This window comes from Chinchilla lanigera, unplaced genomic scaffold (genome assembly GCF_000276665.1).
Source record: "Chinchilla lanigera isolate Chin_1 unplaced genomic scaffold, ChiLan1.0 scaffold00013, whole genome shotgun sequence".
NCBI lineage: Eukaryota > Metazoa > Chordata > Mammalia > Rodentia > Chinchillidae > Chinchilla > Chinchilla lanigera.
Genome location: NW_004955414.1, coordinates 9,566,464 through 9,586,758, shown reverse-complemented (window position 1 = coordinate 9,586,758; position 20,295 = coordinate 9,566,464). Strand labels below are relative to the sequence as shown.

The following is a 20,295-nucleotide window of genomic DNA, read 5'->3' as shown; positions in this document are numbered from 1 at the left end:
TGTGTGTGTGTGTATTTATTGGAGAAGTAAGTTTCTTATAGGCAGTGTATTGTTGGGTCTTGTATTTTCTTCTAATCTTCTGAGTCAGTCTTATCTATCTATCTACCTATCTATCATCTATTTTTTCAGTACTTGTGTTCAAATATAGAAGTACTCTACCACTGAGCTACACCCCTAGCCCTTTTTATTTTAAAACAGTGCCTTAGTGAGTTTCCCAGTCTGACCTCAAAATTGCAATCCTGTTATCTCAGTCTTCTAAGTACCTGGGATAACAAGTATTCATCACCATACTCAGCTTGGTTTTAATAGCATCTTTTAATTGGAGAATTTCATATTTATATTCAAGGTTACTGAAATATATGGACTGAAGCTTATCATACTGTTGATTTTCTTATTGTTTTGACTAAAATTTGTTGTTATTCTTCTGCATGTTGTACTGTATTAAAAATTTTTTATTCTTTTCTATTTTTCTTTGCATAGCTGCTGTTTTAGCATTTAAACTTTCACATGCTGTCATGATGGTAGCTATCTTTCTTGCCCATCTGGATGTAAGATTCCCTTAAACATCTTTTGTAAATCTACTCAGTTGTGAATTTCCTTAGTTTTTTCTGGTCCCAGAAAGTCTTCATTTCTCCTTTCTTTCTGAAAGCTATCTTTGCTAGGTATAGCTGCTTTGCTTGGTTGGCAGTTATTTTTCTTCAGGATTTGTGATATGTTATTACATTCCCTCCTGGCTTATAGGTTTCTGCTCAGAAATTTGTTAATAGGGTTGGTCTTAAATATGACTTAGCATTTCTCTCTTGCAGATTTTAAAATTCTTTTTTTTGACCAGTATTTTTTACTATAGTATGTCATGAAGAAGATGTTTTCTGATCATATTTATTTGGGGTTCCAAAAGCTTCTTATATATAGGTGTCCATGTCATTCCCAAGATTAGGGAAGCTTTCTGCTATTATTTCTTTAAACAGAATATCTAGCCAGGCGTGGTGGCCCATGCCTGTAATCCAAGCACTCAGGAGGCCAACGCAGGAGGATTGTTGTGAGTTCAGGGCCACCCTGGGCTACAAAGTGAGTTCAAGACCAGCCTGAACTGCATAGTGAGACCATGTCTCAAAAAGACAAAAATAAAAATAAAAAATAAAAAAAATATAAAGAATATCCTTATCCTTAACTTTTATTTTCTCACCTTCAGGTATTCCAGTGATATGGATGCTTATTTTCTTAATGATATCCCAGAGATCTTGAATGATCTCTTCATTTTTTTTCTGTCTGAGTAGTATATTTTTAAAAACTTTCTTCAAACTCAGATATTGTTTCTTGATCTAGACTGTAGTTGAGGTTTTCAGTTGGTGTGTGTTTGACACTGAGTTCTTTATTACCGAGATTTCTGTTTATTTTTCAAAATCTGTATCCCTTGCTACATTTTACATTCCTATCCTATCTTCCTAACTTAACTATCATTTGTATTGTTGTAAATCTCATTAAGTTCTCTTAAGATCATACTTTTGAAGTCCTTGTCAGACATTGTATCTATCTCAATTTTTTAAATCTGTCACTAGAGAATTAATGATACTTTGGAGGTGTTATATTACCTTGCTTTTTCCATATTTTTTGTGTTCCTACTTTAAGATTTATAGTGGCTCAGATATCTTTAAAACATTTTTGGGATAACCTTCTTCATAAGTAGCTTTCTCCTGAAGATGTGCCTTTGGGTATCTGTTTGTTATGCAGTATTAATTTTATTCCAGCTGGGCACTGTAGTGTAGTCTCCCGTAAAACTTCCTCGACCATGATCAGTGAGTTTCAGTGCCCTGTGTACTGTGTCAGAGTTGGAGAGATACACTGTCTTTGTAGGTCACGTAAAAGTTGAACCACTAGCAGTTCAAGCAGGTATGGTATGGACAGCGGCGTGTGTGTGGTACATCTTCATGGCTACTCCTTCAATGGAAGTGGTGGCCCCTTTCAGATGAAAAAATTTCCTCAGCCAGTGTTGGTGTTGGCTCTCTTACTTGCAAGGGTCTCTGACAAAGGCTGTACAAGTAATGGTGATGTGCCTGAGGCATTTGCCCTCCAGTGAGATAGTGCTATGAGCCCTGGTCCATCGTGAAGAGAGACAGTGCCAAGAACCACAGCAGTCCCACTGTGGTTCTCACACATACTCCTGTCCGCAGTGAATGGTCAGATAGGGGCAGCCTGTGCTGAGAACTGCACAGGTGTGATAGAGTTGTGGTGTTCCTATCTGCTCCTGCTGTGGAAGTACCTAGCCTCTGTTCCTGTGTCACACCACCAGTCTCCCAAGTGCTGGGTGCCCGGTGGGTTTTAATCAGTCACTCTATTGGGCCACGTCTGGTTCCCAGGGCAACACTGAGCCAGACCAGTGAAATGCCTGTTGGGGGTCCCAGATGTGATATATGTAGGAGTTTCTGATCTCTATAGTAGTCCAAATTCAGACAAGTGTTCCCTTCTAAGACGGCTCTTGACTGTAGCACCCTGGGGGTTGACTGAGGGATGATGTAAAATCTTTTTCCCAAAGCAAACTAATGTGTGGATTGTAGGCTAATTGCCCAATTAAGCTGCTCACCTGTGAGGGCTGTGAAACTCTCCAATAGCTAGGACTGCCAGCACCCAGGCTGATAATTTTCTGGGACTCTCTTTCACCCTTACCCTGCAGAAAAGAGACTTTTCCTCCCCCAGTGTAAATCCAGGGTGGCAGGTGCCAGGTTATTTTGTTTCACTTACTATACCATTGTCCCAGGTCTCTGGATCATACAGTATTCCAGTTTCTCTCCTTGTGACTTCCAGTGTCCTCCCATAATCACTCACCTTAAAATGCAGCTACAGACCTTTTGCTTTGACTTTTCTTTGTGGGGGATCAGTTAAGAGCTGGATGCTCCTATTATCCACCTACCTATCTCTTATCTAAGACATTCATCTCTCAAATGAACGTCCCCAGGCACAGGATAAGAGGCAAGGATTGGGACAGAGATGCATTTAAAGAAGTGCAAATCCATGGCTCTTACAGTGAAGGTAAGGGCATCTAAGAGTCAAGTGCCTATTATTTAATATTATACCCACAATAAACACGGAATAGATGAAAAACTTCCTAGTGATGAGTAATTAGTCTTATTCCTAATTGTCAAGGATAATATGTTTAGTGATATTTTTCTTCCTTCCTTTTCAGTGCTAGGGACTGAACCCAGGGCTTCACACATGCTAGGCAAGCATGCTAGTGCTCAGTTGCTTCTCCCCCATATTCCTCCAGCCTTTTTTGTGGCGGTGGTGGGGTACTGGGGATGGAACCCAGATCTTCACACTGAGCCACATCCCTAGTCCTTTTTAAACTTTTTTGAGACAGAGTCTTGCTAAATTGTCCAGGCAATTGAACTTGCAGTCCTCTTCCCTCAGCCTTCTGGAGCGCTGAGATTACAGTCATGCACTACCACACCCAGCTTTTATTTTGTTTGAGATAAAGTTTCACTAGTCTTAGGTCTCACCAGCTTAAGGTGATATTTCTAAAGAACATAGAAATTAAAGGACCCTAAAAGAGATCTAATCTAGAGCCCCTGTTCTGAAGTTGGAAAAATTAAGGCTTGGAATAAAATCATTACCCTAATGTCATACTGACTGGGAGTAAAATTTTTAGCTTGTCAATGTCAGGATTACTACTACAATTTTTAGCTACTTGTTCCCAGTGTAACATTCCTTCCATTATGTCATAGGATAAAACATCTTTTTCATCAGTGTAAATAACTAGAATACAATTTTCACATCCTGAATATAGCAGAGTAGTCTTAGTGTAATAACTGGGACTCAAAGGTGACCTAATTTAGCCCCTTATTTTGCAGAGGAGAAAAATGTGGTGCACAATGTTAAATGACTCGTTAGCCAGTTAGAGAAACAACGTTCAAGTTCTGGTGTCCAGATCCCCAAATTCCATGTGATGCTGAAGTATACTCGCATGCTTAAAACTGATTTGCTCTGTGTACATCGATGTACGTAAGCCTCCAAACGTGGGCAGCAGGAAATGTTTATTTACATACAAGTACATGGGGAAGCGATTTCCATTCAGCTTTTTAAAAAAATTGTTACAAATAAAAATTTTGTTAAATACATTCATTCTCTGCAGACAAAATACATTCTTTGTACTTTTACTCTCATTATGAATTACTTCTTAGTAACAAAAGCTTAAGCTACAATGAACAATCAAGTGGTTTGACAATTTAACAATCTTTTTTTCCAAGAAGGTAGATCCAAACTTTAAAAGAGTCAGTATATAATAGAAATTGTACCTTAAAAATGCTCCTTCACGAATCCTGAAAGACTGAATGAGTACTCCTCTCCAGCATTGCTTGTAGCTATCCTTAAAAAGCAATGCAGAAGACTTTAGAAATTCCATGATGACAACACAGTTTCTGCAGTCTTCATGAAATTAATCACATCTAAAGACGAGCTCATAGAAAAATTCTTACTGATACATTGGAGGGGGTCTTCTAAGTGATTAACTGAACTAAGATCATAAGTTCCATTTTCCAAATAGAACATGAAGCGTTTCTATTTAATACAAATAACTTAATTTGTTAAGCAAATTGCTTTTAAGAGATGTGAAAAACATATGCCCACATAAAAAAGTTACATACATCTTTATAGCAGCATTACTTATAATAGCCAACAAGGGAAAACACCCAATGTCCATCAGTTGATGGAAAAATAAAGTGTGCTATATACATACACTGGAATATTACTTAGCCATGACAATAATGTATTGATTCATACAACAAAGATAAGCCTTGAAAACATTATGTTAAGTGAAGCCAGACACAAAAGGCCACAGGTTGTAGGATGTATTTATATGAGATGTCCATAGAGACAGAAAGCAGATTACTTGTTGTCAGATGCACTTAATGGACAGAGTTTTTGGAGGGATGACGACAAGTTCTGAAGTTAGAATTGCACAACACAGTGAATATACTAAAACACTGAATTTTATACTTTAAAAGAGTGAGCATGTAATGTGTGAATTATATCTTAATTTTTAAAAAGATAGATACAGCTCTATTTTAAAAATTTTGTTCAGGTTCCTATTCCCTTTCTATTTCCCCTTTTTAAAATATTGGTTGAAATTTTCATAAATCGCTTTTCTACAGAATGTTTTCAGCTAATTGCACTCAAGTAATCAGTGGCTTAAATTTCTAACAAGCTTTTCGTTAAGTAAAAAAAGTACTACATGGATACATAGAACATACATTGTACTGTTAATATTTGCATATTAACATTTAAAATCAAGTACTATGCTTATACTGAAGCTGATACTTAGATTTTATATACTGATACCAGATTTCACTGAGATCCTATGCATAAAACCAATAGCCAAAGATTAAGAATTGAGTTTATAAAACTCAATGATTAACCTATGTGTTAAAACTGTATGTTAAAGATCCATCTTTTAACAGAGACAAAAGAGGGGGGTTAAGGATTCTTTAAATCCCCATAAAGCAGCTTCTGTAAATGTTTTAACTAGCTGCTGAGATCTCCAAAATTATATTTTTTTGCATTTTATTTCATCCCTATACTAAAAGTCATGCATTAAAGTGTGTGCAACAATACATATGGGGCACACTTTTTTTCCCCTTTAAATTATCAAAATGCTCTCTTAATTCTTCATTAGCTGAGATTTTGAGCATTTTTAAAAAATTTTTGCTGGAAACAGCAATTTTACTCATGCACTAGTTCAAATACATTTGTGTAGCTTCTTTGTATACCAACCATCAAAAGAGCGCCAACTATCTGTTAAGTCTAGAGGACACGGCAGTGCATACAAACTCAGAGCCAGCGTTCCAGTCATTTGAAGTTTTCTACAACAGAGACATGAGATCCCCAGCAAGTCTTAAATCAGAAAATTTGTAACTAAAACTCTTTATAGTAAACCTATTGTCATTCATTGTCAAATAGTCTACGGGAAAGTTCCGCTAGCATTCTGTAATTAAGTAGAACATGAGAATATTTATTCTTAATGATTACATTCCAGAAAGCAATATGTTAGCAGCTGTTTTTCAGAGGGCTTGTCAAGTTTATTGTTACTTAATCCAGGCATAACTGTATAAATTTAAACAAAAGCTGTGCACTGTTCAGTCAACCAGTAAGTTACTCTGATCATATTCTTTTGTTATTTGGTACATGAAATTCGCTTTTGTTAGGCATTTGGTACTGATTTTTACTTCAGAAGGTAATGTACAGGGAGAGGGGGGTGAGGGACCCTTTAGATGTTGGTAACTACATTCATCAAATAACACCACATATGAAATTAAATTCTAGAACCGTATCACGTAAGTGGGATTCATGATGCCATTTTTATTGAAGGATGGAAGCAAGAGCCACACAATCAGAATTATTCTTCGGGAGCATACTTCATGATCAACTGTATGGTATAACAAAGGAAGAAAACTACATGTATAATTGTAGCGTTGCTCAACAGTAAGATTATGATGTAAATCAGATACCAGTAAGAAGGTAGGAGTTAATAAGTACTACCTGTCCTGACAGTTACCAAGGGAATGATGATTATCAATTAGTGAGCTTTTTCTATTAGGTTTTTAAAAATTAGGTAAAATGGCAATTAGTAAGTGGCAAATGTGGCTCCTGAAAAAAGTAGAAATCAATCCATTTTTCTTCCCATAGAGAATGGGATCCAGAAAGAGGTTTAAATTGTACTGTGAGGTATTTCAGTTCTCTGATTGAGTTTCCTGATAATAAGGAGTTTACAACCCTGGAATTGCCGAGAAAGAGGGAGGGGGAGACAGAGAGACAGAAACAGAGAGAATCTTCCAGAAGTATGTAAAGAAACTGGGGGATGACAGCAATGCCCCAAAGCAGATTAGATGACTTCCTTTTAAGGAACTCTTCTGAAAATGGAGTTCTTTTCTTTGAAGCCAGGAAGGTTTTCTTTTGTCCCTCAAGTACCAATATCTGCACCATATTATGCAAAATGTATGTATCTTATTGAGATGGCATCTTGCTGTGCTGCCCAAAGCTGCTCCCAAAGTGATCCTCCCACCTCAGCCTCCCAAGTAACAGGAACGACAGGCGCAGGCCACCACATCCAGCTCCACAGTCTTTTCTTAATTAAGGAAAAAAGAACTGATATTGAAGTCCTTACTGTTTACTGAGCACTGTACTTTCAATTTATTTAACTGAATTTCACGATAATCCTGTCAGGTCTGTCTCATAGAGAAAGAAACTGATGCTCGAGATATTGTGCTTTGCCTAAAGCCACGGATAGTTTGTGCAACCTGAGTCAGCGTCTGCCCTTCTCTGTACCTCCCTGCATCGCTCTGAAGGTCAGTCACCACCTCCACAAGATGCACCACGCATTGAAAACAGAACCTCCAAAAATTCTTTAAACCAGTGGGAAAGTAAAATTTTGACTCATACAACTTCTGGAAATGACCAGCCTCTGTGATGTGACTCTTACGAAAGGAATTGGAGCAGTTCTCACCCAAACTCAAGTATGCAGACCAATGACTTAAACAACAAAAAAAACTAATGAAGAACCATTTATCAGCCAAGCAAGAATGCAAATTATTTTCAGGTGGAAGCATTTGCATCATGGGCTTTCTTACCAAAATTGCTCACAGATTCTCATTTTAATTGAAAGATCTAAGGCCTGGGAGTGTAGCTCAGTTACAGTGCTTGCCTAGTATGTACAAGGCCCTGCATTTGATCCCGAGCCCTGTAAGGGAAAAAATCAAGTACTGTACCTATGTTTTATTACTTTCTACATAAAACAATTTCGACTCAGTTCTTTTCAGTGTACTTTCTCAAGAGAATGAAGGGAACCCACCAAGAGTCATTGAGGGTTTTCTAAAATAGATCTTGAGGACTACTTTATGTCCATACCCCACCAGCCTGTCTCACGGGAGCTGTAAAAACTTCATGTTGGTTTGTTTGTGGGATCTTTAATGGAAGATTCTGCTCTGCAAAAAGGCCTATCCTGAAGAGACAGCATTATTCATTAAACTGAGGTGTATAATTTTTATTATTTCATTTCTACTATAACGACGCCTTTAAAAACAACTCAGGAAATAGTTTGTGCTCTCTTCGAGACACCAAATGGACTGACAAAGCATGGCAGCTTATGGCATCATAGCAGGCCAGTCTCTTGGCCTAATAACCCACCTCTTTCCAGAAGGGTGGGTGCATCTGTGGCGGGAAAGCAAAGCCCTTTATAAAAAATTAGTAGCTGCGGGTCAACAGATACTTAATTGAACGTGTTATGAGGGACAAAGCACCTCAGTATGTAATTTTAAGTTAATAAGCCATGCAGTCCAATCCCCTGCCAACATCTGCATCCTCCCTAATCCTCTTTGCCAAATTCTTTTCTATCCGCTCTCTGCTTGACAGAGGCTATTGCTTGAGGTGAAACCTTCCATGAGCAACCAAGTTTTTGAGGAAGTTCTCCCTGACATAGGACCTAACCCTGCGGCTCTGTGCCCTCTATTCAGTCAGCCTCATTCCACCTCTTCGAGCTACAGAGCATCTTGCTGTAATGTCCTTGTTATATTCCCTTCTCCCAGAGTAAGTCTCATACAATCCTCCTAGTATTTTTCAAATATCTTAAAATTTAAATTTCTTCACCAGGCTATTTATTCCTCAATTTGTTTGAATTTCAACATCTGGCCCCAAGAATGAGTGTAACATTCCAATATCACAGAACGTATGAAAGGAGATGAAGTGCCATCTCCCCAGCATTACTGTACTGGTGGGTTGAAGGAATAATTCGGTATAAAGAAATTACCAGTGTGTGTAATACAAGGGAAGACAGCTTTCCTTTCAAACACAAACAGGTTCCTGGCAGAAATGAGATCCAAGAAGAAGAAGAGAACATACATCTTCCTTTATTCCCAAATTAGTGTTTAACTACACTACTTAAGTGGAATATATGTAGTCAGAAGGGTAAATTGTAAATGTTCATTTCTTTTCATTATCTAGCTAAATCTCGTTAAGTATTATTACAATTACATCAAAACACACTTGTCAAGACCATGGCTGAAGAAAGTAAACAGCCAACCTCATTTAAACAACACCACCACAAAAAATGTTGGAAAAAAGAAATGGTAAACCCAAGAGCTTTTCCAGATGCTAATGAGGAAGTGATCCATAGGTATTTATGACCATAAAGTACAGCGTTCCAAAGGATTAAGAAATATCTTGAAGGTCATTGGTCTGATCTGATAATTATGACATTGCCCTCTGGCTTAGTTTATTAAAAAATGTTTCACTCTAATCAGAAGAACAGTTCAAAATAGTTTACATCTGATATTTATTCAGAATGAGTTATAAACTAAAACTTGATGCTGGGCCTGGAGGGATTGTGGGATAGTTTAAAGGATAGATGAAGTAAACCATCCACGTCAGAGGTCCTTTCAAGGTATATGTTCAATAGAAGAGGAAAGACAAAGAATCCAGTCCTCTGTTGGATCTGCTCGCTTCCTCCAACAAATCTAAACTGCTTAAAATAACCCCATACAAAGACTTTACTTTGCTTAGTGGTTTCTACTCTACTAAACTCTAAATCCCAATCTGACACACTGTTTAGTCAACCCACTTCAGCCTCATTTTTAATTATTTCCTTACCACTTTACTCAGGGAGAGATGTTAACATAAAATGACGAGTAGACAGGGGAAGGAAAGGCCAGGAAAAGCCAACGGCTTAACCTAAATAAGCTGCAGAAAAGATAGTTGGCTCTATATAATAAAAAATTAAATGTTAATATAATTCAACAGATCTAATAAAAACACACAGGAACATACATGTTGTATACGCAAAGGAGAAAGCATAAAATCCTTTGCAGGTAAGCCTACAAATCCATAATACAATTAATATCAGCAAATCATCTGATTTCACAACCTTTTCCCAGGCCTCACTCTATAACATGAATATGTGTTTTCACTGGAAACTGAACCGTGCTTTGCCATGTTTAATAACTTTTTTAAAAGAAGAAAAGATCACACCCCAAATGGAAAAAGACACTGTCTATAATGTGTTTTGTCAGCTCAAGCCCAACTAAATTATGATAAAGCAACTCATTTTTCATCCCCCTGAATCTGTTTTTATCTAAAGAAGGTGCCTCTCAGCAAATATTGCCCTGACAATAAGAACCAATAGGTTTAGGTTCTGCCCTTTGTTAAGATAACTTCATTTAGTGTCATCTCACGTACTACTTGCAGGAATTTCTATTTAATAAAAAAAAAAAAGCCTCACTTGACACAAGATCATTTGTTTAGCCAATCTACATTGCACCTACAATCTTATCAGGGTTTGTTATCAAGCTTGAGGTACACCAGTGCACAAATGTGCATAAGGCCAAATCTGAAATTCATGTAACTAGTGAAAAAAGGAAGGAAGCCTCACATTCTCCTGCGTGCCTGCAGATGGGCCGTGGCGGGTGACTGTTAGCTACAGAATGACTAGGAGGAGTAACAGAGAATAAAGAGGCCAAGAACAGAACTCTCTAAGCCCTCTGTGAGTCTGCCCAAAGACAGACAGAGGTAAGCCTTAGGGAGTAAGAACCCCAGACTACAAGTGTGGCCTTGAAGCTATTATTTTAGAACTAATTCATTCACTCTAACAAAGCCATCTTCTCTTAAGTTCACAAAATGACCTTATTTTTAACACATTTGCTTCTATGAGACAAACTTGGGTCATTCTGTGGTGGGCACACTGGATTTTTGCCCTAAAGAAAGGTAATAAATTTAAACATTAGGCCATTTCCTCAGAGTTTAAAAAGTTAAGTTCTTCTGCTCACTTGATTATTTTCTGATACCTTTAGCTGTTGGCTTAGTGGAAAAGATGTGGAGGAAAAGCAGGAATAATTATAAATTATTTTGTCTTTTATTAAGATGATTTTTCTTTCCTACAGAGAGAGATTCTAGAAGAAAGACAATTCAAACTTCTGGGATCTCTTTCCTCTTTCCCATACAACCAGGAAAAACACAATGAGGCCAATTAGAAATATCCACTCCTAAACAATATATATAATCCCCTGTGCAAGAGACTGGTCATTCTGGAATCTGCTGGAGAAAGGTTGAAAATGCTTTATCAATACCATCAACTATATGACTCATTACCTCACAATTAAATAGCTCTCAGACATCAACGTATCAGGTCCAAGATTGTCACCATCTACAGCAACAGCAGAATTACGTATCATATCCAAATTTTCTTACCCCCCATTTATGCTAAGCAGCAATCTACAGAAACATCTGATAGCATCAACAGCATACAGGTTTAATTATTTTCCCAATTTGCAATTATATCAGTGAACAAATTGGAAGAATTCAAAGCATGGCACTGGAGAAATAGGAACACATATTCAGCAGCACATCTTCCGTTTTGATCCTGTTTTAAAATTGGCTAAGAAAAGGCATATACACCTCCATTTGAATTGGAGATTTGCACTAATGCATGCGAATCAAGATGGGAGGGAAGGAAGAGGGTAGGGGAAAAGGAAAGAAGGATCCAAAGCAGAGACCAAGAAAGAGAGGAAAAGAGAAAGAAATACGAAAGCATGTATGGTTGTGAGTCTGAGAGTAACATTACAAAGAGAGGGTCAATGACAGCTCAACCTGCTTCTACAAGCAGAACTTTTCTAAGGTTACTGAAGATACAAAAATGGTTTGTGAGACTTTTCATCTGCTGCTATGCTCACTTATCATACTAAAAATATCTATAAAATCCTAAGCCTTGGTTTATCCAAGAAGGCTAGTACCAGGAAGTAAAAGATGTAACCAGTTAGCAAGGACTGTGCTCTGCTTGGAACCCTGCTTTGCAGTCCATTAATCCACAGTATTTGGTCATATCTGGTCTGTTTTCTCATACGACTCATAATGTCTTAGAACTAATGTTTTATCTGAGAATATCATCAACCATTTGTTTGTTTTTTTTTTCATTTTTCAAACTTTTGTTTGTTAAAAGTCAGGAAAGATGAGAGAATGGAAGAAAAGTTAAAGAACAGATTTAAAGGGGAACATGAAAGAGAAAGTATTATCTTTTCCAACAAATCTAGCCTAGAAAAGGTAGTAACAAAACTTTGAAAAAGAGTTCTGATTCATGGACTTCCTCATTTTTTTTTATTCTAGGTGATACATGTAAGGACATGTGTCATACTAAAATGTTTGGTCTGTGAAGTAGTGGAATCATTAGCACCAAAAGGAATCATGGAGCTTGTAATTATTATTAAAACAATGATTGCTACTGTTGGTCATGGGTAAAGGTTTCATTTCATTTTTACATCCCAAAGTTTTTGAAAGTGCCTGTGGACAAAAGAAATAACACTTTTCAAAATCTCCATGGGTCATCAGTACACACCACAGAGACAGTACTTGCCTTCCCAGTTAGGGTTTATCTGGTAGACAAGAACACCAGGGCCACTAGAAGATTACCGCTGAAGCCCTTGAAGAACAGCCCCACATGCACCCACTAACGTGCAGGAGGGCCTACAGTACATTTCCCCCTGGGCTGTCAGGAATGCACTTTTACTTGCTTTTTAAAAAAACAAAAGCAACATGCTCTGCAGATCATGGAGTGCCTAGTGCAATTTTCTCCTTGTTCCAACTCCAGACTGCAAAAGGGTGAAACCATTGTATGTTCTGCTAACGCAGGCCTGTGGACAAGGCCCTTGGCCTGCCACGCTTTGTAAGCTCAGGAGCCCACAGGAGTCAGAAGGTCCGAGAGCCGGAGCCACAGTCATCGCCAGATCTCTCCAGCAACTTGTGGCCCATCAAGGCAGCTGCTGATTCCTTTTGCTTCTCCTCGCTTCAGCCTTTAGTTGAAATTACAACAAGTCAAATAGCTGATGCTTTTTCCCTCTCCAGGTAAAGGTGAGGATACATTGTTCACCAGTGTGTTCTGTCTGGCCTCGCTGATGAGTCGGCATGCTAAGTCAAGGAAGAGTTTCTCCACATTATCAGACTCCTTAGCTGAGGTCTCCAGATAATACATGTCCTGGGCTTCTGAGAATTCTTCAGCTCTCTGCTGGGAGACCTCTCTCCTTTCAGCCAGGTCAATCTTGTTGCCTATAATAGTGGTAAAATCAAGAAACAATCATTATTTGACTTTTTACAGGATCAAAAGCTTCAAAATTCAATTCTAGATCTGAAATGAAACCAGACAGATCAGCGAGTAAAGCAAAGCAAATTAATTATGATTACTGAAGTGGGTATTTTAAAGTATCAGTGCACCATTTGTAATGGCAAAGAACTGAAAACAACCCAGACACCAACCAGCAGGACACTAGCTGAATCAACCATGAGACATCCACACAGGGGAGTATCTGCCCCAGGAAAAGGCAATAGAAGTATTCCTACGTACAGAAATGAAGTGAGAACACTGGGATATACTGTTAAGTAAAAAAAAAAGGCAGAAAAATATGTAATTTACTACACACACGCACATTTATTTGCTACTTCTTTTCTTAGGGAAAAATAAATCAAAATCTTAATTTAAAGATAATAATTACCTACAAAAGGGTCAGTGTTGAGGGGATGAAAGCAGACACCAAAACCTCTCAATATACTTTGTTCTATAGATTTTTACTTCAGACATTTACAGAATTTTATATACTTTATAATAACAATTATGCAATTAATACAAATTAAACTTTAAAAAGCAATCCTTGAAAATTGAAAGTGAAATTAATTATGTTCATTACGTAGTGGTATAAGCACACAGCATTTCATGTAAATGGAGATGCAGTAATTTGCCATGTATCCTTAAATATATACACTAAAGACAAAAAAGGACTGAAGGAAAATGTCTTGAAGTGTTTCACCGTTTTGGTGGTGGTGTGCTGGTATAATTTTATGAGGCTCTTATATATGTACAAACATTATGGGATACCGCAAATATGTAATTATGGTGGTGTGCCGGGGACTAGGATTTTTAGCATGAGAAAGAAGAAATACAGATATATAGTTAAGGAAGTAAAATTTCCACAGTCCTGAATTATAAATGGCAGTATCAGCATGAATAATTCATGGTATATTTTATCTTTAAAAAGTTTTCCATCTCTACTCTCCAGGATACTTGACAAAGATGATTTGTCAACTCTGTTATCTGTCAACACTGCTTAAATGACCTGACTGATAAATTACTCTGGCTGGGGAGTTCTATGTATGAATTATAAATGCCTAATGGAATGCCACAGCTCTGGGCTTCCCTGAGTGTACAAATTCTTCACTTAAAGAGATCCTGAAAGTTTCGCCTATGGAGCTATTATAAGAGATGATGGCCCCTGGGGAGTACTGACGCTTCTCGTCCAGGGCAGATCCAGTACTTACCTGAAGTGAACCTTGTTTCCTGACACCTGAATTGTTCCGGGAAAGGGAGGATCCTGGGAAGCCACATGGACTACCGTGAGTGCTACTTCTAGTGAAGAGGCCTGCTCATTCTGACCTGCTATTACCCAGGTTTGTTGTCCTGTATCCTTCTAAGTGAATGTGATCCCAAATATGGCTACAGTAGTCTTGTGAGTCAGGACACCTAGTAGAACCTAATGAATCAACCCTCTCATGGATGCTATCTATAATTTTAGCCATACACACATACACATACAAGCTCTTACCTCTGAAAAGCCTAAAAACAATGACCCAGTCAGGAGGACTGTGGCCTTTACACTTCCCATTAAAAAGGAATAGCACTTCTTAAATAAATGGCTGATTCCAGGTCTGGGGCAAGAAATCCGTGAGATATATATGGAATAGTTGTCATTCCCAAAAGCAAGAAAATTATCAACTATTCAACGGATCATGTCAAAAGGACCCAGGAGCCCATATGAAGAAGCTTCTACTATCAAAGCTGGAAATGGAGCACCAATATTAATAACTGCTAGGAATTAGGATACACTGAATATTCAGGTTCATAAGTTCATATTATAAAAAATAAGTTCATATTATGTTAAAATACAAAATTTCTATAGTTACTTTTGGAATATCCTTATGAATCAACTCATCACCTTGAAAAGTGATAAAAAATAATCTAGCATTTTTACTTGTGTTATGACTTCTACCTGAAATACCGCATGTGGAGTATTTTGCTACAAATAAAAGTTCTGAATTTCATTAGCCCTCTAGATTTATCTAAAAATCTGTGGTAACAGATGATAAAAGGACATGTTAAATGACACCACAGGGTAAAATGTCAGAATTTAGACTTGTAAATTCTATGGGACAAACAAATGCTCTAACAAATTCCAAAAAAGAAAAAATGGAGGGAGAATGTACATACAGATGAAAGGAGAAGGAACAGGTGTAATTATGAAGTACCACATACGAACTTTATTTGGACCTTGTTTTGAAATATTTTATGTTTTAAAATATTATCACTCAATTAGGAAATCTGATCACTGTCTGAATTTTTGATGCTGCTAAGGGATTGTTAATAATTTTTGGATGTAAACGTGGCATTGTGGTTAGGTTTTCTTTTTTTTAAAAAAAGTCTGTATTTTAGAGATACACGTATACTCTATACCCAGAACGATACACTTCATTCCATATAGTCTGGGTGGGGAAGGTGCACAGGACAGATGGAGAACACATAAAAAATGAGACTGGCCATGAGTCAGTTGATAGTTGTGGAAGGGGAGAGATAACTGTGGGTACGTGGGGACTGAGGGCGGAGCTCAGCGGTAGGACACGTGCACAGCATGTAAGAGGTTCAGTCCTCACTGCTGCAAAGGACAGAGAGGGACAGACATGCACATATGCATTTCCTGTAGTGTCTTCTCCACCTATGTTTGAAATTTTCTATACTAAAAGTTCTTGTATGTAGTCAATCCATCTTTCATACCGAACTAATTATCTTACTGCAAATCTTCATTTACCTTTCTTAGATAAAATTCCAAGTAGTCAGGCAAAGTTCTCAAAGGCTTTCTGCGAAACCTAATAACAGCCTAAGTTCAGGGCTGGGGTCTTTCAAATGCTTCATGTCAAAGGTTTACCACTGTACATAAGGGTTTTCTAGTTTAGACATGGAGCACTAGCTCATAAAGAGGCAGCTACTTAACCCAGCCTGAAAGGAAAGTCTAGTGATCTGTTACAAAGTAGCATGTGACAACTGGACATTAGGGGACACAAGGAATTGATCTTACACCTGTATGACCTGGGACAAAACGTATCACATCTCTAAGCCAGCCTTGGGTTTCCCACCTGTAAATCAGGGATCATGACATGTAAAGTTCTTAGTATGACTTCTGACACATAAATACAAGTTGCAATGCTTATTCTGCAGTGTTCACTTCACTTAATGTTAGCCATAATTTGTAGCTTAACAATGGCTCTGAGGTTCCCATACTTATAAATTCAGGTCCTATTAGACTATACAGAATTCCTTCCTAGGAGGAAGACAATTTAACAATATATAGTTTTTCAACACTTTTCCATCACGATTAGAGGAGCTTGTTTTACTGCAACTGCACTTTTAATGGGTGTTTTTGTAACCACAGAAAATCCAGGATTATTTTCTATCCCCTCTCCCCATGGTAAAGAGGTTATATCCTCCTACAAGATGAAACAAATTGCAGCATTTCCCTGAGTAGATTCTCCCTGAAACATAGAATTTCTAAAATCAGCATAGATGTCACAAGGGGAAAAAGTTAACCAAAGTCTGTTTTTTAGGTAATAAACTATTGCTTCAATAATCAAGTCCGTATCAATTTAAAAGATACATTTTACTTTTAGACTAGTAGTTCTCATCATCTTGTAACTAGATTATTTTACAAATGTACAGCAATCCATATAACTTTCATGACCATGCAACTTCTGCCTTAGTGCCTGTCTTTACAGAAAAATCAATCAGCAATGTTTTCTACTTCATTTGTCTAAACCATCACCGTGAAACAGAACCTATTTCATAGTCTCTTCAATTACAAAAGAACTAAATGTTGACCGTATGACTTTTATAGTTAGAGAATAGATTCCTGGAAGTACCAAGGCACAGGCATGCATTATGTAATTATAAATTTTCTGATGCCCACAAATCAATTTCCTTCCTCATTCGTCCTTACGTACCTACTAACACAGTGATGACCTTGTTGCTAGCATATTGTTCTATCTCCCGCAGCCACTCGGGAAGGCAACGGAAGGATTCCTCACAGGTAATGTCATAGGTAAGGATCAGGGCATTGGCGCTTCGGTAATAACTCTGGGTAATGGACCGAAATCTCTCTTGACCTGCAGTGTCCCAGATCTGGAGCTGCAAAGGCATCAGAGAAGGATCAGGTTGGAAAAGCAGAAAATAAAAGAGCATTGCCTTGCTTTTGCTTTTACATGGAACCACTTTCACCCAAAAAATTTTATGGAACCATTTTGCACCCAAATAAATTTATATTCGTCCTAAATAAAGCATTTGCAATACATTATTGTTAGGGGTTTCTGGTTAGGAAGAGAGGCATATTTTTAAGGGTTTTTTTTTTTCCTTTTCTATTTAAGAGTTCTCTCATTCTTAAAGTAAATAAAACTTACTGAGCATTTATTATGTCCCAAGCTCTACTCTAAATACTATATGCTGTAACTCAGTCCTCATGATAATCTTACGAGGTAGGTACTATTACAATACTCATTTCTCAGAGGAAGAAAATAAAGCACAGGGAGATTAATTCACTTGCTCCCTGTCTTGCAGACAACTGAGCCAGCTATTGTGGTCCCCAGTACCGTGCTCTTTTTTTTTTTTTTGGTACTGGGAATCGAACTCAGGACCTTGCACTTGCCAAGTAAGCACTTATGCCGCTGAGCTATCTCCCCGGCTCTCGTGCTCTTCAGTGTAAGACTGTATTACAAAAGTTGTCATACGGAACAAGCTGTCAGTCTGTAGCCATTGGTATTTTAGTCAACAGTCAATGAGGGAGAAAATCCAACCTCACCAACATTTCCAGTTCAAAATTCTAACAAACATAACAAAGTATTATCTTTGTTAATGAAAATAGGAATAATGCCATGACAGACAAATAATAATTTCCTTTCAACACTCTTGAGCTCCAGGACTTTGGGCATATAACTTGATCTCTTTGAACTTCAGTTGATTCTTTGAAGGGGGCAGGATAATCTGCAGCCTGCTGCAAGTTCACTTTTCTAACACCATCTGCTAGCTCTAAAACATAGTAAGCAATGGTTTTAATAACAAAGAAGGCAAAATACTTCTCACCTGTCCTACTTCAGTTTCTCTGCCTGTAAATGAAAGAGAACTATACTCCAGGGAGAGTTGTGGATACACAGAAAATTACACAGCGCCTTGAGAAACAAGATCAGCAATAGTAACTTCCCCTTTAACTGTACAGATTTCACATGTCAGTTACCAATGTAGAAACACCACCATTTCCTCAGGGAAAGCCTTTCAGACTTGGCCGGGTTTCCCATCTCCCAGCCCACACTGCTTTGCAACACATCGGCCTTCTCCCTCATGGCACCTCACACATGTGAAGGATTCGCAATAAATTAGTTTATGCAGATATCTCCCCCACTTGATTCAAAGCCTCATGCGGAGAGCAGGAGGGCAGGGTTCCCTACTCACCTAATACAGTTCCCAACAAAGAACACATGTTCAGATATTTACTGATGATATTTTAATCTTTGCAACTACTGACTGAGTCAGGAAAGTTGAATGGAAACTGTCTCCTAACCGGTTCCCCACAAAGCCGGGAATCAACATTAGCCCCTCCGTGCCCAGCTGAGGACTCACTTTGTCGCCTTTGTACTACACTAACGTAACCATACTTGTATCCAGAGGATGAGTGAGTGTTACCCTCTGCTTGGGCCAGTTTAGCTGGAGACTAATGAACGAACAGACTCTCCTTCAGTTTGAAGTTGGAACCACTCTTTGATGATGTGCATGAAAATCTGTATGCTAAAGGTCAGTGGTTTGTGCTCAGACAAACGCTATTTGCCTCCACTGTCTCAAACCAAGGGATGTGATTCTCTTCTGTCTGGATGTACCTTAGAACACAGGAAATTGTTTAAAAGCCCACGGACCCTCTACAACACTTGTGATTGGATTTAGATACTGCCAATCATCAGGAATTTGTATGCTTTCATTAATGGCACATCTTGTGAACAGCTTTGAGCCCTAAAATATTTTCTAGGAGAGTGCCAAGATATATGCTACTTTCTCCCAGGGGGCTGCTTCTAGCCTGACAGCTGATTATTTAAGGATGTTCATATTCCACTGTCTTTGTCACTCAGCTTCGCCTCGCCATTCTCTCTAATGTTTGCCTCTTTTCAGCATTCAGAGGACATTTTTCTGCATTCAGAGGGAACTGTGCTAGGTGCAGGGAGAGTATCAGAAGAATGAAATACAATCCCTGATCTCAAAGAGCTCACAGTTTACAAAGAGGGCAAATCCACAGTTAATTAACTACAGTACAATATGAGATGTCCTATTACAGAGGCACCAGAAGGACAATGTTTCCTAACGTTAGTCTCCTGCCTGCCAATATATTTTCAATGCTGCAGCCCTAGACCTTCTAAGCACTCCCACCTCCAGCATGGGGCTGTTATTCTTCTTTGTACAACTACTTAACCTGTATGGCCTCATTGTGACAATCATGTATTGTTCTCACTAATTTACTAGTCTGTCCCCTTACTAGATGAGGTTCTTTGAAGACCAAGGCTGTCTTTTGTTTGACCTCATACCCTGGTGCCTTCCAAGCCCAGGACTAAATGAACAAAGGATTTTAGAATCACAAAGAAGGGATTAATTATCCCTAAAAAAATTACTGTGGTCTAAAAGATTTCACAGGTAAAATGTTGTTAGAGGTAACTAATATAGTAAGTTCCTAGGGAGCAGAGATGCTTTACCTACCACTGTGCTTGATGTACAGTATCTAGTGGGAAGGGATAGGCGGACAGGTGCTCGAAGAAATGATCATTTGTACCTACTTTTATGAGTATTCTGTCTATGACTACCCAGGTCTGATTAGTGAGAAATACAGCAAATCTACTATAATCTAAGTCCTTAATTTATGAACAAGTAAATATCAATTGATAAAAGATAATTGACTTTTTTCCAATTTTTAAAATTATGCTAAAATATGCATATCAAAATTTATCGTTTTAAAGTACACAGATCAGTGGACTACAGTGCGTTATATTTTCTGCCCAGGGTCACATCCACAATTCCGTAAAGGAGGGATCTCTGCCTCCGCTGATTTGGCATGTAGTCTTAGTACCCACAAAAACTTTCCTAATACCTGGGATTCCCTGCCTTCAGTGTGGGAGCCATTCTAGAAATAAGGACCCTGACACGCTTTT

The 20,295-nt window shown here is 38.2% G+C and overlaps 1 protein-coding gene across 4 annotated transcripts in view; it reads right to left on the bottom strand.

The window, feature by feature from the left end:
* Nucleotides 1-4,011: 4,011 nt before the first annotated feature.
* Nucleotides 4,012-20,295, bottom strand: part of Rab30 (RAB30, member RAS oncogene family) — an 85,472-nt gene continuing 69,188 nt past the window's right edge. For all 4 annotated transcript variants that reach the window (XM_005379804.1, XM_005379805.2, XM_013512054.1 and 1 more), the window contains exons 4-5: nucleotides 17,062-17,245; nucleotides 4,012-13,071 (exon numbers count right to left, since the gene is read on the bottom strand). In XM_005379804.1, the coding sequence (XP_005379861.1) occupies nucleotides 12,821-13,071; nucleotides 17,062-17,245 (435 nt within the window). In that variant the 3' untranslated portion in view covers nucleotides 4,012-12,820. The remainder of the gene's footprint in view (nucleotides 13,072-17,061; nucleotides 17,246-20,295) is intronic.